A 14,169-nucleotide genomic window follows, 5' to 3' on the forward strand; every position below is an offset into this window, starting at 1 on the left:
TGTACTATATAACACAGGGAATTATACCCATTATCTTGTATGACCTATAATGGAATGTAATCTGCAAAAATACTAAATCACTATGCTGTATATTAACATAATATTATAAACCACCTATACTTCAATTAACTTTTTAAAAATTTTTTTAAAATAAGCATCTGATGAAGATACCAACTTTTCCTTAGGAAGTCATTTTTGTGCTGTGATTAAGATGGGTAACTGAGTCTATATAACACTTCATCCTGGTGCGTCAAACACAGGACAGACTGTTCATAATAATGCAAACACAGGAAAGCAATCTTTCCAAGTAATCATGAGAAATGCCTTGCAATGGGCCTCAACGTAGAAAGTTGAGGAATTTTTCAATGCCAAACAGCAGTATCTTGTGTTATCTATACAGGTTTTTTAATGATCTTTTGAAAGCCTAAGAATTATGTTGTAATTCCAGACTTACCACTATTGAAATTGTCTTTCACTCATATCAGTAATGAAAGTTAGCAACTAGAGACCTGTTTGATTGATGTTTGGATCCTTGGCACCCAGCATAGGGCAAGGCACATAGTAGGGGTCTAAGTAATATTTGTTAAACGTATGAATAAGTAACTGTCTTATCTATGATCGGGTAGATGATAAACATAACAGATAAAATATTCACAGTTACAATTGCCTCAAAGCTCGGTTGTGAAAAAATGTAACTATTTGTTGATAACTCATCTTACCCTCTATAAGAGCCCCCATTTCAGATTATTAAAAGCTTTTAGTCTAAAGCATGAACAAAAACTGGATATCTTCAATCACCACATTTATTCAAATTGACATCACATGGCTTCTGTTATGATACACTGAGAAGTCCACAGAATTTCTGCCCTGCCCCCACAAAGAAAAACATTATGAAGAAACATCACACAAACTCAAAATGAGGGACATTCCACAAAGAAACTTGTTTGTACACTTCAAAATGTCAAGTTATAAAAAATAAAGGCTGAGGAACGGCTCCATACTGAAGGAAACTAGAATCACGACAGTATGTGACCCTGAATTTAATCCTGGACCTATAGAGAATATTTTGGAACAATCTGTAAAATCCAAACAAGGCCTGTGGAGTAGAGGGTTGTATTGTATCAATATTGATTTCCTGATTTTGATGATGTACACTGTGGTTATGTAGTACAGTAATTTTAAACCAGAACTTTCACTATGACCTGTACATCATCAACAATTCCTGGCTTTACTGCTCATGTAGGTTAGAATAAAGGGCAACTTGAATATGAATCTCAGTTTGGTCACTTGCAAGCAATTCATAATGAAAGGATTGGGAACACAGAGTAATGTGTTGACACTGAAAATGAAAATTCACAAAGCACAGTGAAAAGAATGCCAAGATGGTCAGTAAAGGAAATAAGAGTCAAAGACAGAGGAAGCATAAAGCATTCAAGTATGCAATAAGAGCACTCACAAAGGCAGATATGCAGGTGGTCGTGGATTTGGGGTAGTGATCGAGGATAACAGGTGTGAGAGGCATAAAGGAACATCTAGCCTCAAACCTAACAGTTTTTATCATATTTGTCATCAGAAGACCAGTGTTCTGTCACCAGCTTCATTAAAAACTAATTATAAGTATTATTCAGCAATTTAAAAAAGAAGAAAATACTGATACATGCTACATGAATGACCCTCTAAAACATTTTGGGAAATGAAAAAAGTGAGACACAAAAGACAACATATTGTATGATGCCATTTATATGAAATGTCCAGAAAAAGCTAAACTATAAAGACAGACAGTAGATTAGGGGCAGCCTGGGACTGGGGATGGGAATGGGGATTATCTGTAATCCCCATTTGATTACAGTCAACATTCATTTGTAATCCCAAAATTGAGGCTCTATGCCTTAATTTTCTCATCCGCTATTTAGTCACAACTATAGTACCTAACTCAAAAGGGCTCTTTGAAAATCAAATGAGATAATACAGGTTAAAAGTCTAGAACAATGCCTGGTACTTAGTGAAGGCTCAACATGTACACATACATGTCCAGTTTAAAAATTCAGAAAATAAAATGCATGAAAAAAGCAACATGCATGTAATAAATTATAAACATAGAGAAAAGTAAAAGTTCATACTTCAAAGATTCAGCAACAAACTATAGTTCATCCTAGACAACTCCTTAGCCAAGGTAAATAATTTAAAATACTTTGGGAGAAATTTTTAAATATGTATTGTACAATCAAGTATAAGAAGAACAAAGGAAACATTAAATATACTGTTACTTCCCTACTATTTACGGTCTCAATGAAGTATAAGGAAATGTTGAGACTCTTCCTCAGCCTGTAATCTTCTTACGTTGACATTTTGATGTGTAATTTCCTAATTACATGATTTTTCACATATTTCCACATTTTTTTCTATACATAAAAGTCCTTTATTGAAATGAGCTTCCATCTTACATTTTTACTCTATTAACTTTTTTATATAAAGAGAAGTCTGTTGTTCATCTTAACAATATAATCCTGGACCAAAAACTCTAGAAGTCAATACTGCTGAGGCCAAAGGCACTGACCTCACTGACACAGATACACTCTTCCATGTTTTCTCGTTCTTTAAAACATACGCTATGGTATTGGAGGCACCAAAGTTCTCTCTTCCAGTAGGTGTCAAATAATGATATAGATACTGCCTCCTGAACTCAGTCCTGTTCACTGACTCTTCCAATACAGGTATACAAAGTAAAAAGTTGCTAACCCACCACTCCACCAAAGAAACAGTTGTTTAATTTTAATCCTTTGAAATAACTACTTCATTGAACATAACCTGCATATCTTTGGTTAAACTATTTTCTCACCAGCATCAACATTTATATTCCCCTATTTATTATCTCTAGGACCATTTATAAAATGAACTTCTGTTTTCATTAATCTATGATTCCTTAAGTATTCCCAGATAAAGTTCCTAACATGAAGAGAAAGTAGAGGCAAATTTCAATTATTTGATCAATTTTATCTTGATAACTTTGAAAACAAACTTACTCTTTAAATTGCATTATAAAAAATACATTACTCTTCACATTAGTTTTACATGGAAATATATAATTATTTGAATATTTAAATATAGTTTCTCTTTAGCAAAAAAACCTGTCACTCAGAGCCCTAGTTACACAAAAAAGTTAAATGCACAAATCCAAAACACACTTCACACAACGTTGTCTACATACTGCACAATTTGGAACAATTATAGTAAACATCTATGCAAGATACTGAACAAGGACAAGATTAATAAAAATATTCACTATGGTTATAATTCGATTTTTTACTATTAAAAGAATTTAATGCATACTTGAATACACAAAAAACATCTAATTTTTACCTAATTCGCAAATTAAGCCAAAACAAATTTTGACAAAGGGGCACTCTTGTATCCTACCAAATTCTGAAAGTTATTCACTATTTATTTAATTTCAATTATAACTTTTACAATTTCAAGTTTTCAAGCCTGTCTAAAATAATAATGATTATAGGAACTTAGTAAACATTTCCAAAATGTTTTAAAAAAATCATCAGGACTATTTTATACTTTAATGTAATTCAGATATAAACCTTTTCCTCTAAAAAAAAAATGGTACTTAGAAGTTTCCAATGTGAAAAAGGTGGTATTTTTTTTTCAACTTCAAGTTTTTATCACTTGAATTATAAGAACTATTCTCTGTGCACGATGTAATCACAATAGATATGATACATCATAATTACATGGTACATTTTTTCCGTATGATCTCTTGCTTTTAAACTGACACTAAAAGATGGCAGAATGCCTACCAACAATACTCAAGGGAATTATGTGTCTACTTCACAAGGAAAAAAAAAACAATACCCACAAATAGAATATTTTTATGAATTAGCTGCTTGTTTACTTCCTAATCAGTAGGACAGTTTTCTTTCTAAATTCAGATTGGAGGATTAAACTAGTGGTTTACAGATATTTTAAGAAAGGAAATTAAAATATTTGTAGATGAGGCAAAGTTGAAGTTGCTTTGGAACTAAAAATATAAACATTTGTCCATTTTTTTCAATATCATTACTGTTTTAAATTTACAAGTACAGAAATTACAACGTGACACCATAACATACCCACAGGTTCAATAATGGCCCCTGAAATAAAACTACATTTAGAAACCAACTGTTACACTATACTTAATTCTAAGATAACAAATTTTTATCTCTGAAATCATGGTACACTGATCTAGTTTCAATAAAATATGGTTTATACAATGTAGTAGCTGAAATTCATGTTTCTCTTTAACATCAGTGATAGAAAAGGATCCAGGATCCTTGACTTAACAGGATAATTATCTGTACCAGCTCAACCAGTATCCCTGAATAAAGGATCTAAAGACTTTCTGAGTACCTCAGACCTAAACTGCATATCTTGACATTTTTATGTGAACTACCAAAATCAGTTAGCAAATTGAAGGAAAGCCAAACCAATGCACAAATACAGTTTTTCACTTGCAAAATGGGCCACCACTTAAGTTATCAGTTTTTATTAGATCTTTTGAATTATTAAGATTATAACTTATTAATAACAACAATTAATGATCTGCCCAAATTACCAAACCAGTCATTTCAGTTCAAGCTATTAAAAAGGATATGGAAACATCTAAAATATTTTTAAGAGATAAGGCCATAAGATAACTGGATTCTCACATTAAACCACCAACCCTTCAGGTGGAGGGGAGAAAAGGTGGTAGAAAAGCATAATCACACTGGCAAGATCATTTTCCCCTTAAGGTCTAATAATGCTAAAGAAAAACCTGCAGAGATTGCATGTACGCATGTGTCCAAATGAGGAAAGTTAGATACCTGCAGATTCAGTTTAAATGAAGGAGGAAGAGTTTGTGTTATGTTTGTAAAATCACCGGGCAGTTTTTTAAACTGGATTAAAGTTTATGAAATCTCATTCTCTGGAATGCTTTTAAAAGAAAGATAAATTATATTTTGTGCGTGATTATTTAGGTTAATCCCACTCAAAAGCTGAGATAATCTATTAGAGTTTCTTCTTTTTAATTATCTAGTTAGAATATGATATTGACAATGCCACTCTAAAACACACAGAAAATAACTACATATTCATTTGTTCCAATTTTTAAAAAGTAAAAGCATTTTATGTTTGCCACATCCATTTTTGCAATAATATAACCTGCTGACATGAGAGACACAATCATAAAAAATAAATAAGAGGGACATGATTTGAGGGAGAAAGTTGTATATACTGTGCTAAATTATGTGATATAAATTAAGATGAAGCTCTTCCACAGCAAATGGACAAAGGAAGTTTTTTAATTTGAAAAAAAAGGACCCTAAACACTAACTTTAAATTAATATAAAAGTTCTGAAAAATAAGTCTATAGCAAAATAGTTGAAGGTGCATTTTTTTCACCAAAGTTAGGAAAGCTATGTACACTAGGTACCAAATATATTTTCAATTGAAGTACTGAATCTTCAACTAGCCCTTAATAGAAACACCTCTAGTTTACCTCATTACCTCACAATTTGTTAGAGAGCCGTGTCCTCATTCTATCAGAATATGGTACACCAGAATACATACTTCTCAAAGCATATGTTCTAACAGGTCTAGAAGGTTTTCTTTGTTGTCTTCTAGGGCGTTTTTTATTACCATTCTTCTTACTTCCTGCAACGACAGAAGAGCCCCGCACAGGTTGCTTGGGAGAAGAGCTTGCTATAGCTCTTGACTGCTCTTCAGCTCCAGCTGATGGAATCGAGGCATTTGAAAGAATTTTAGCTGGTCTCTTTGCCTTCTTTAACCTACTGACATCAGTGTTTTTCTTCTTAAGATGCATCCTAACAAAAGTGCTCCTGGACCGATATTTGTGACGCAAAAACACAGAGTATTTTGGAATATACTTTTTAATTATATCACTTAGTTTGGTCTGAATCCAAATCGACCGTTTTTCTGAAGCAATTCTGGATTTTTGCTGGGGAATAACTGGTCTACAGTCTTCTTTGGGAAAACCTGGCTTATTATTAGTTGTCAACTTCCTTCTCTGAATTTTCCTTTTACTTTCCAAAAACTTATTTCTAATTGATTTCAGAGAAATTTTGGCAACATCATGATTTAAAAGAGTTGACTGGAAATTACTTTCTTTTGAAACCTCACTAGAATTCAAAATCTTGGATTTTTCCAGAAACACAGATTCACTGGCCTCCTGATGTGCCATTAATTCATGTCCTACTGACACTGTCATAAAAGGTGCCGAAGCAGAGCTTTGTACATAAGTATCATCATCTCCTGCATTAGAATTTAGGTGGCTAAAATGAATTTCCATACAGTTATTCCTGTCAGGCCCCGGTACTTCTATGTTCAAAGAAGGATCAATTACAATCTGTTTATTCAATGGGTCATAACAATTAAAGGAACTCTGGTTAAATTTGTACTGTATGCTAAGATCCCAATTATTTCTACTACCGTGCCTCCTTTTAGAGAAGTCGTTGGATTCACCTTTCTTCAGCTTAATATTTGAAGAAAGAACATAAATTAAGGCATTTGGTTGCAAAGGCTTCAAAACTGTAATACAGGACTCAGGAAATTCAACTTTTCCAATTTTTACTTTCTTTCTTGTTTTTCTGTCATTCTGTAAAAGTAAACGCTTCCTTACTGGAGAGTCTTTCTCTTGTCCAGTTATTCTTCTTTTTGTCCCTGGGTGACTTGCAAGATTGGTTTGAGTTCCATGGCTGACTTTTATAGCCTGGCATGGAGAAGCCACTCGGCATGTTTGTTCAAAATGCTTCTTTGCTGAAGGATAATGGCTAGGTTTATCTAAGGCCACTGAAAAGTCATCAATATCTGAAATACCACCTGCATTATCATCACAATCCGAAAGAACTTGAATTGATGTAGTGTCCTGATTGAGGTCACTCCAGGTAACCTTTTTTCCTTCATTCGATTTTTTTTTTTTAATTTTCCTGGTCTCACAGTCATCATCAAAGTAACAGTGGAAACGACCTTTCTTAAATTCCTTCACGACAGCATTAATTTTCACGTCACCTTCTCTCATTATCTGAGACCATGTTTTCCCCACAAATGAAGGAGGGACATGAGGCAAGCCTTCAAGAACTGGTTCATCAGGATCATCTTCCGTGACTTCCTTTGCTTTTTCCAGGTTCCGTATAGAATCAACCATGGGAACAGAGCCTGAATGGGAATTATGGTTTGTTTCTTTCAGGTCAAAAGACGTCTTCTCAAATAGGTCTATTTTATTAACAGCTTCTTGAGGCTGGTCATTGTCAGACTGAAGAGAGGGATCACATTGAAAATTCTTCCCAGAACCACAAGGTTCACAGCTCATACTTTTTAGATTGGTATGTTTTAACTTCAAAAGGTTTTCTTTATCAGGCATTTGATGAATCACCAACTCAGGAGACTCATTACAATCCACTGCAGAAACACTCGATTCACAGTTCTTATCTTTTAGGCCAATATTTTCGACATCTTTCCAAAGGTTGACTCCTTTGTTAGCCTTCTGGCGTTGCTGAGTCACTGGCTGAGAAGTCTCCTCCCGTTCAAAATTTCTTTTAGGACGATTAGATTGACAGCTCTTATCTTTGGGGTCAATATATTTGGCCTTTTTTTTCCCAGGCTCTTGTGACTGGGAAGTCATGGACTGTTGAGAGGCATCAATTTGAAAATTTAGTTCAGAAATATAAGGCTCACAGCTTGTCTCTTCCAGAATAATATAGTCTTGCTTCTGGTTTACTACTTTAAAGGCCTTTTTGGAATGGTTTGTCACTGATTGAGGATATTCTAGTTCAGAATCACAAGAGTCACAGTTCTCATCTTCTGGAACAAAACTTTCTTCATTTATACAGCTGATTTCATTGACAGTCATCTGAGGTGAGTCAATCACCGGCTGAAAATGGACATCAGAATCTGAAATCATTTCACAATCGTTATCACTGGTCATCAGGTCCACAAATAGCATCTTCTGAAGATCTGTTTCTTTGTCTGACACTTGTTCGTTTATCACTATTTGAAGAGGAACATCAGAATCACACACTATTTCAGAATCACTAGGTTCACTGACTCTTTCTTCCATGCCAAGATGCTTTTCCATCTGAAGGTTTACTTCTTTGCAAACCACTTGAGGTTGGTCAACTTCTAACTGAAGATGAACACCAGAATCACATTTTATTTCAGAAACACTAAATTCACAGTTCTTATGAAGGTCATGATCCTTCTCTTGCAAGTTTATTTCTTTGACAGCCACAGGAGAATGCCCAGCTATGAAGTCAACATCAGAATCATAACTTACTTCAAAATCACCTAGTTTATATCTCTTATTTTCCAGGTAAATATGGCCTTCCTCCCAAAGACCTATTTCTTCAACAGCTTTTTGAAGCGGTCTAGTCACTAACTGAAGGGGATCATCAGAAACAAAACTTATTTCAGGACCACAAGGATCATTGCTCTTATCTTCCAAACTGGCTTGTTGCTCTTCCAATATGTGTGGTTGCTCAACCACTGATTGGAGATGGGCATTTGAAACATAAATGACTTCAGAATCATTGGGTTCATAGCTCTTAGTACACAGACAAACATGTCCCTCCCTCAGAAGATTTATTTCTGGAATAGCCTCTTGAATTTCATTAGCCACAGACTGAAGAGGTTCATCAGAAACAAAATCTATTTTTGAATCACTAGGTTTGACCACCTTATCTTCCAAGTCAACATCCTCCTCCCAAAGGTTGATCTCCTTAACAACTTTAGTTTGGCCAGCCGCTGACTGAAAAAGGACATCAGAATCATACACAATTTCAAAACACTTAGATTCATCTCTCTTATCTTCCATGTCAACTTCATCCTTCCAAAGGCTTACTTCTTTAACAGTTTCTCTAAGCTGGTTGGCCACTGGCTGAAGGGGGTCAACAGAATCAAAACTTATTTCAGAGCCACAAGATTGATTGTGCTTATCCTCTAGCTCAGTATGCTCCTGCTCCAAAATAGTTATCTGAGCATGATCAACTACTGACTGAACCAAGAGATCAGAATTCAAACTCATTTCAGAACCACTATATTGGCTGTTCTTATCTTCCAAGTACACATGACCTTCGTTCTTGAGGTTTATTCGTTTAACAGCTACTTCAGGTTGATCAGACACAGACAGAAGAGGAACATCAGAATTATGTATTAATTTAGAAGCATTAGGTTCATCAACCTTATTCTTCTGGCCCATACCCTCTTCTTTCCACAGGTTTGTTTTTTCAACCACTTCCTGAAATTGTTCAGTCAATGGCTGAAGAGGGTCATCAGAATGAAAAGCTATTTTACCATCACTAGATTCATTGTTTGTATCTTCCAGATCCACATGTTTTTCCTTCAAAAGGGCTAGTCGAGGTTGGTCAATGACTGAATGAAGAGGGGTATCAGTACCCAAATTTTTTTCAAAACCTCTATGTACAGTACTTTCATCTTCTGGGTCAACATGGTCCTCCTTTAAAATGGTTATTTGAGGTTTTTCATTCATTGACTGAAGAGGGACATCAGAGTCCAAAGTTATTTCAGAACCACTATATTTATCACTCCTGTTCTCTAGAACAACACGTTTTTCTTTCTGAACATCTATTTCTTTAACAGCTATTTGAGTTTCAGTCATTGAATAATGAGAATCTAAGTTTATTTCAGAACCACTAAATTTAGCACTTTTACCTTTTAACTTAGCTTGCTTTTCTTTTTGAAGCCATAGTTCTTTAACAACCACTTCAGGTTTGTGAATCACTGACTGAAGAGGGATATTGGAATCCAAATTTGTTTCAAAAACACTTAACTCATTACCTTTATCTGCTAAATTTACATATTCTTCTTTTTGGTTTACTTCTTTAATAGCTATGCCAGGATGATCAGTCACTAAATGAAAAGAAATATCAGACTTCATACTGCTTTCAGAAACAACAGGTACATTACCCTTACTTTCTAAGTGTATAATCTCCTCTTTCAGAAGGTTTCTTTCTTTAATGGGATCTTCAGAACATCCAGTCACTGAACGAAAAACATCATAATCAAAACTTAATTCAGAACCACAAGGTTCATTTTCCTTATTTTCTAAGGGTGCCCACTCTTCTTTTTGAGGATTTAGCTTTTTAACAGCTTCTTCTGGATGGTTAACCACTGAGTGAAAAGGGATATAAGAATCCAAACTTATTTCAGAATCGGTGGGTTCATCATCCTTCCCTCCTAAGTGTATATACTCTTCTTTCTGAATGAATGTTTCTTTAGCAGCTACTTCAGGTTGATAAATCCCTGAATGAAGAGGTATATCAGAATCAAAAGTTATTTCAGAAACACAAGATTCATTACTCTTATTTCCCAGATCAATAGACTCCTCCTCATAAATGGCTACTTGAGATTGGTCAACTACTGAGTGAAGAGGAATATCAGAATCAAAAGTTATTTTGGAGCTAATTGACTCAAAGCTCTCATCTTCCAGGTTAATGTGCTTCTTTCTTATTTCTTCAACATCCAGCTCAGTATACTCAGTAACTGACATAAGAGGAGGATCGGAATCAAAACTCAACTCAGAACTGGAGCACCCATAGCTCTTAATTTCCATATCAACATTTAACGCTTTCAGATTTATTTCACCACAATCCCCCTGAGGTTGATCATTAGCTGATCGATAAAGAGAAGCATGAGAATCAAAACTTAGATCAGAAATGCTAGATTTAACACTCTTATTCTCCAGGTCAAGAGCTACTTCCTGAGCGTTTACTTCTTTAACTGCCACTTGGGATTGGTCAGGCACTAACTTAGCATCTGTTTTCATCAGATGAAAATTCATCTCAGGACCATGAGACCCACAGTTCATATCCACAATGTCATTCTTCTCTTTCAGAAGATAGATTTCTTCAACAGCCCTCTGAGGTTCATCAGTCATGGTCTGAAGAGAGACATCACAATCAAGATGTGCTTTAGCACTACTAGGCTTACGATTCTTATCTTTCAGATAGACAAGCCTATCCTCCAGGTTTCTTTCTCTGACAGCCAGTTGAGGATGGTCAACTACTGACTGAAGAGAAACATCACAATCGAAACTTGTTTCAGAACAACTCGATCCATAGTTCTTATCAACCAAGCTAATGTGAACCTTCTTCCAGAGTTTTGTTTCTGTGACAGCCACTGGGAATTGGTCAACCACTGACTGACGTGAGAAAACAGAATCAGCACTTATTTCAGAGCTACCAGATCCATAGTTCATATCAACCAAGCCAACGTGTGCCCCCTTGGGAAGGTTTACTTCTTTTTCAGGCTGTTGGGGGTAGTTATCAGTTGACTGAAGTGAGGCATCACAATCAAACTTCATCTCAGAATCACTAGATTCATAGCTTTCATCAACCAGCCTAATATGCATTGCCTTCTGAACACTTACATCTTTAACAATTACTTGAGTTTGGTTGGAAGTCAACTGAAGGGAGCCATCATAATCAGAGCTTATTTCAGAAACACAAGATTTATTGTTCTTATACTGCAAGTCAGCATGTACTTCCTTTAAGAGGTTTATTTCTTTGGCAGTCACTTTAGATTGGTCCGTCAGTGAATAAGAAGAGGAACTGCCATCAGAACTCATTTCAGAACCTCTTGATTCACAGTTCTTATCTTCTTGGTCAATTTGTTCCTCCTTCCAAAGGTCTGGCACAGCCTCTTCATGGTGATCAGATGCTGACTGAAGATAGCCACCAGCAAACTTCATTTCAGAACTCACTGAGATCTTCTGTTCCAAGAAGGCTGACTTGTTAAAGACCAAATGCTTTCCTTCTTGGGTATGATCCATATTAGGAAAGAATTTCTCATGATGCTTTGGAATGCCATCTTCAAAGATTCCTTTATTAGAAGGCATGTCAGTTTTATTCAGGTTGACTGTTGGGTTTACTGTAAATCTGGAAAGCGATTCCAATTTTAAGAAGCCTTCAGCACCCACAAATTCACGGACTTTAGAGCCAGTTGACAAAGTTTTACCCTGAGATTTTACATCTTCCTGTATAACCAATTTATCTGAATTTATACATAAAGATTTCCTGTTTGATTCTTTAGGTTTCTGATAAGTTATTGAAGAAGTTTCTGGATGGGATGATAGCATAGGGTTTTTAGAGCCCCTGTCTAGCTGTTTAAAGTATTTGTCAACTTTGTCTGGGTCACATTTGTTAACTGAATCCAAATGGGATCCTAGTGGTAACCCAGTAGTAGCATTAGTTGTAACTGGTCTTTCATTAGAACTTTCAGGTAAACAACTAACAGAAGCATTAGAAACCACTGATGAATATATTACGTTTTGTCTACTATTTGTAGCATGACCAATACCAACTGGGTTAAATTCTTTCATATGGCTCCCAATTTTATGAATGAACTCCAAGGGCTGCTGCTGTCCTTTCTCCAGTTTTTGAATAACTGATGGCCGAATTGAAACACTCTGTATATATTCCTGAGATTTACTAGGTTTAGAATACAGCTCTTCAACAGGTTCAGAAGCCTTGGAAGACATCTCTTCTCTGACTCCAGTAGCATCCTCAGTCATTATTTCAGGAACAAAATCGTCATTCGGAACCACTCCAGAAGGTGACACAGTAGTCATATGAAGTCTCTCATTTTGCATTGATCTAAAAAGCAAGGGGGAAAAAATCCATAAAAATACTCTAACATCTGTTTAAGATTTTTATTAAATGCATAATAAATGTTATTTTCTTCCTACCCTGGGCAAGATTCCTACAGGACACAGTCTCAAATTAAAATTAATTTTGTAATATTTGGCTAAGAAAAGAAAGGAAGGCAGAATCATAAAATCAAACAAGTTGGAAATCCCAAAAAATTTTCATCTGTATTCATGTGTGTTTAAAATTAACAACTAAATAAATAAATAAAATTAACAACTAAATCACAATCCGTATTTCTACTCATTTTAAACTAACTTTACAACAAAAAAAGGCCTCCAAAAATGTAACCATTAAAGGTTAAAAACCACTCTTTTATATAACTCTTATGCTAAAAAGGAAAACTTTTTAAACTATCTACAAACAAAATAAATAACTATATATTAAATCTATGAGATGTGATCAAAATGAAAACTTCACACTTTTAAATTTCCCATTAAAATAGGAATTAGTAAACAGAAATTAACTAAATGAGCATCTAATTCAAAAAGACAGAAAAATAACCAAATCCCCCTACCTCAGGAAACTTGAAGATATAAATTAAGAAAAAGACCAATAAATAGGAAACAAAAGTAAAGCAAGAGCTGACTTTCAAGAAGTCTAAAATAATAGAAAAACCAACAATGTCTAGACAAGGGGGGAAAGAGAGATGAAATTTTTTAAAGATGAACTATATAATTCAGAAAGCTTATAAACATAAGTAATGTGGTACTGGCATGGGATTAAAACCATTCAATGAAAGAAAATGGTATTCAAAATCCAATATATAGATATAGAAGTAGATGTAGATACACACACACAAATACAGGAATTTTATGTTACAGGTGATGTTTTATATCAGTGGAGATAATTAGTATATTTAAAAAGTAAGTACTGCTATATACCACTTATAAAAATAAATTCCAAGAAGATTAAAAATATTTAAAAGAAGAGAAAAATGGAATTAAGAAAAAGACATGAAAGAAGCCATAAAGAAAAATTCTCCTTAGATTGTGTTAAAATGTTTCTTTCTATATGGTAAAAAATAACATATAGTTGATAAACACATGATAACAGAGTTGATAAACACATGACAGATTCTGATATTTAAAATACAAATAACATTTAAAATACAAAGAACTATTATTCATAAATATTGCATACAAACCCAAAATCTACAAACAATTCAATGGAAAAATAAGCAAAGTATATGAAAAAACAATCCATAGGATAAATATATTTCTAATAACTATATAGCAAGAGAAATTCTACTTTACTCATAAATAAATAAACGTTAATTAAGAGACACTTTTTGGCCTATTATTTTAGGGAGAAAGAAAGAGGTTGATAATCGCAATGTTGGCAAAAGTGACAGGAAATGAGCACTGTCATATACTACCGGTGTATATACATATATATACAATTTATGCAATAAATTATATATAAATTGGTATAGCCTTCCAGGAAATGTCTATCAAGAATTAAA

The 14,169-nt window shown here is 34.4% G+C and overlaps 1 protein-coding gene across 1 annotated transcript in view; it reads right to left on the reverse strand.

Moving 5' to 3' along the window:
• Positions 1 to 785: 785 nt before the first annotated feature.
• ZDBF2 (zinc finger DBF-type containing 2) overlaps positions 786 to 14,169 on the reverse strand; it is a 30,273-nt gene continuing 16,889 nt past the window's right edge. The window contains exon 5 of the mRNA XM_067740855.1: positions 786 to 12,653. Within this exon, the coding sequence (XP_067596956.1) occupies positions 5,534 to 12,653 (7,120 nt within the window). The 3' untranslated portion in view covers positions 786 to 5,533. The remainder of the gene's footprint in view (positions 12,654 to 14,169) is intronic.

This window comes from Pseudorca crassidens, chromosome 6, assembly GCF_039906515.1.
Source record: "Pseudorca crassidens isolate mPseCra1 chromosome 6, mPseCra1.hap1, whole genome shotgun sequence".
In the NCBI taxonomy this organism is placed as follows: domain Eukaryota; kingdom Metazoa; phylum Chordata; class Mammalia; order Artiodactyla; family Delphinidae; genus Pseudorca; species Pseudorca crassidens.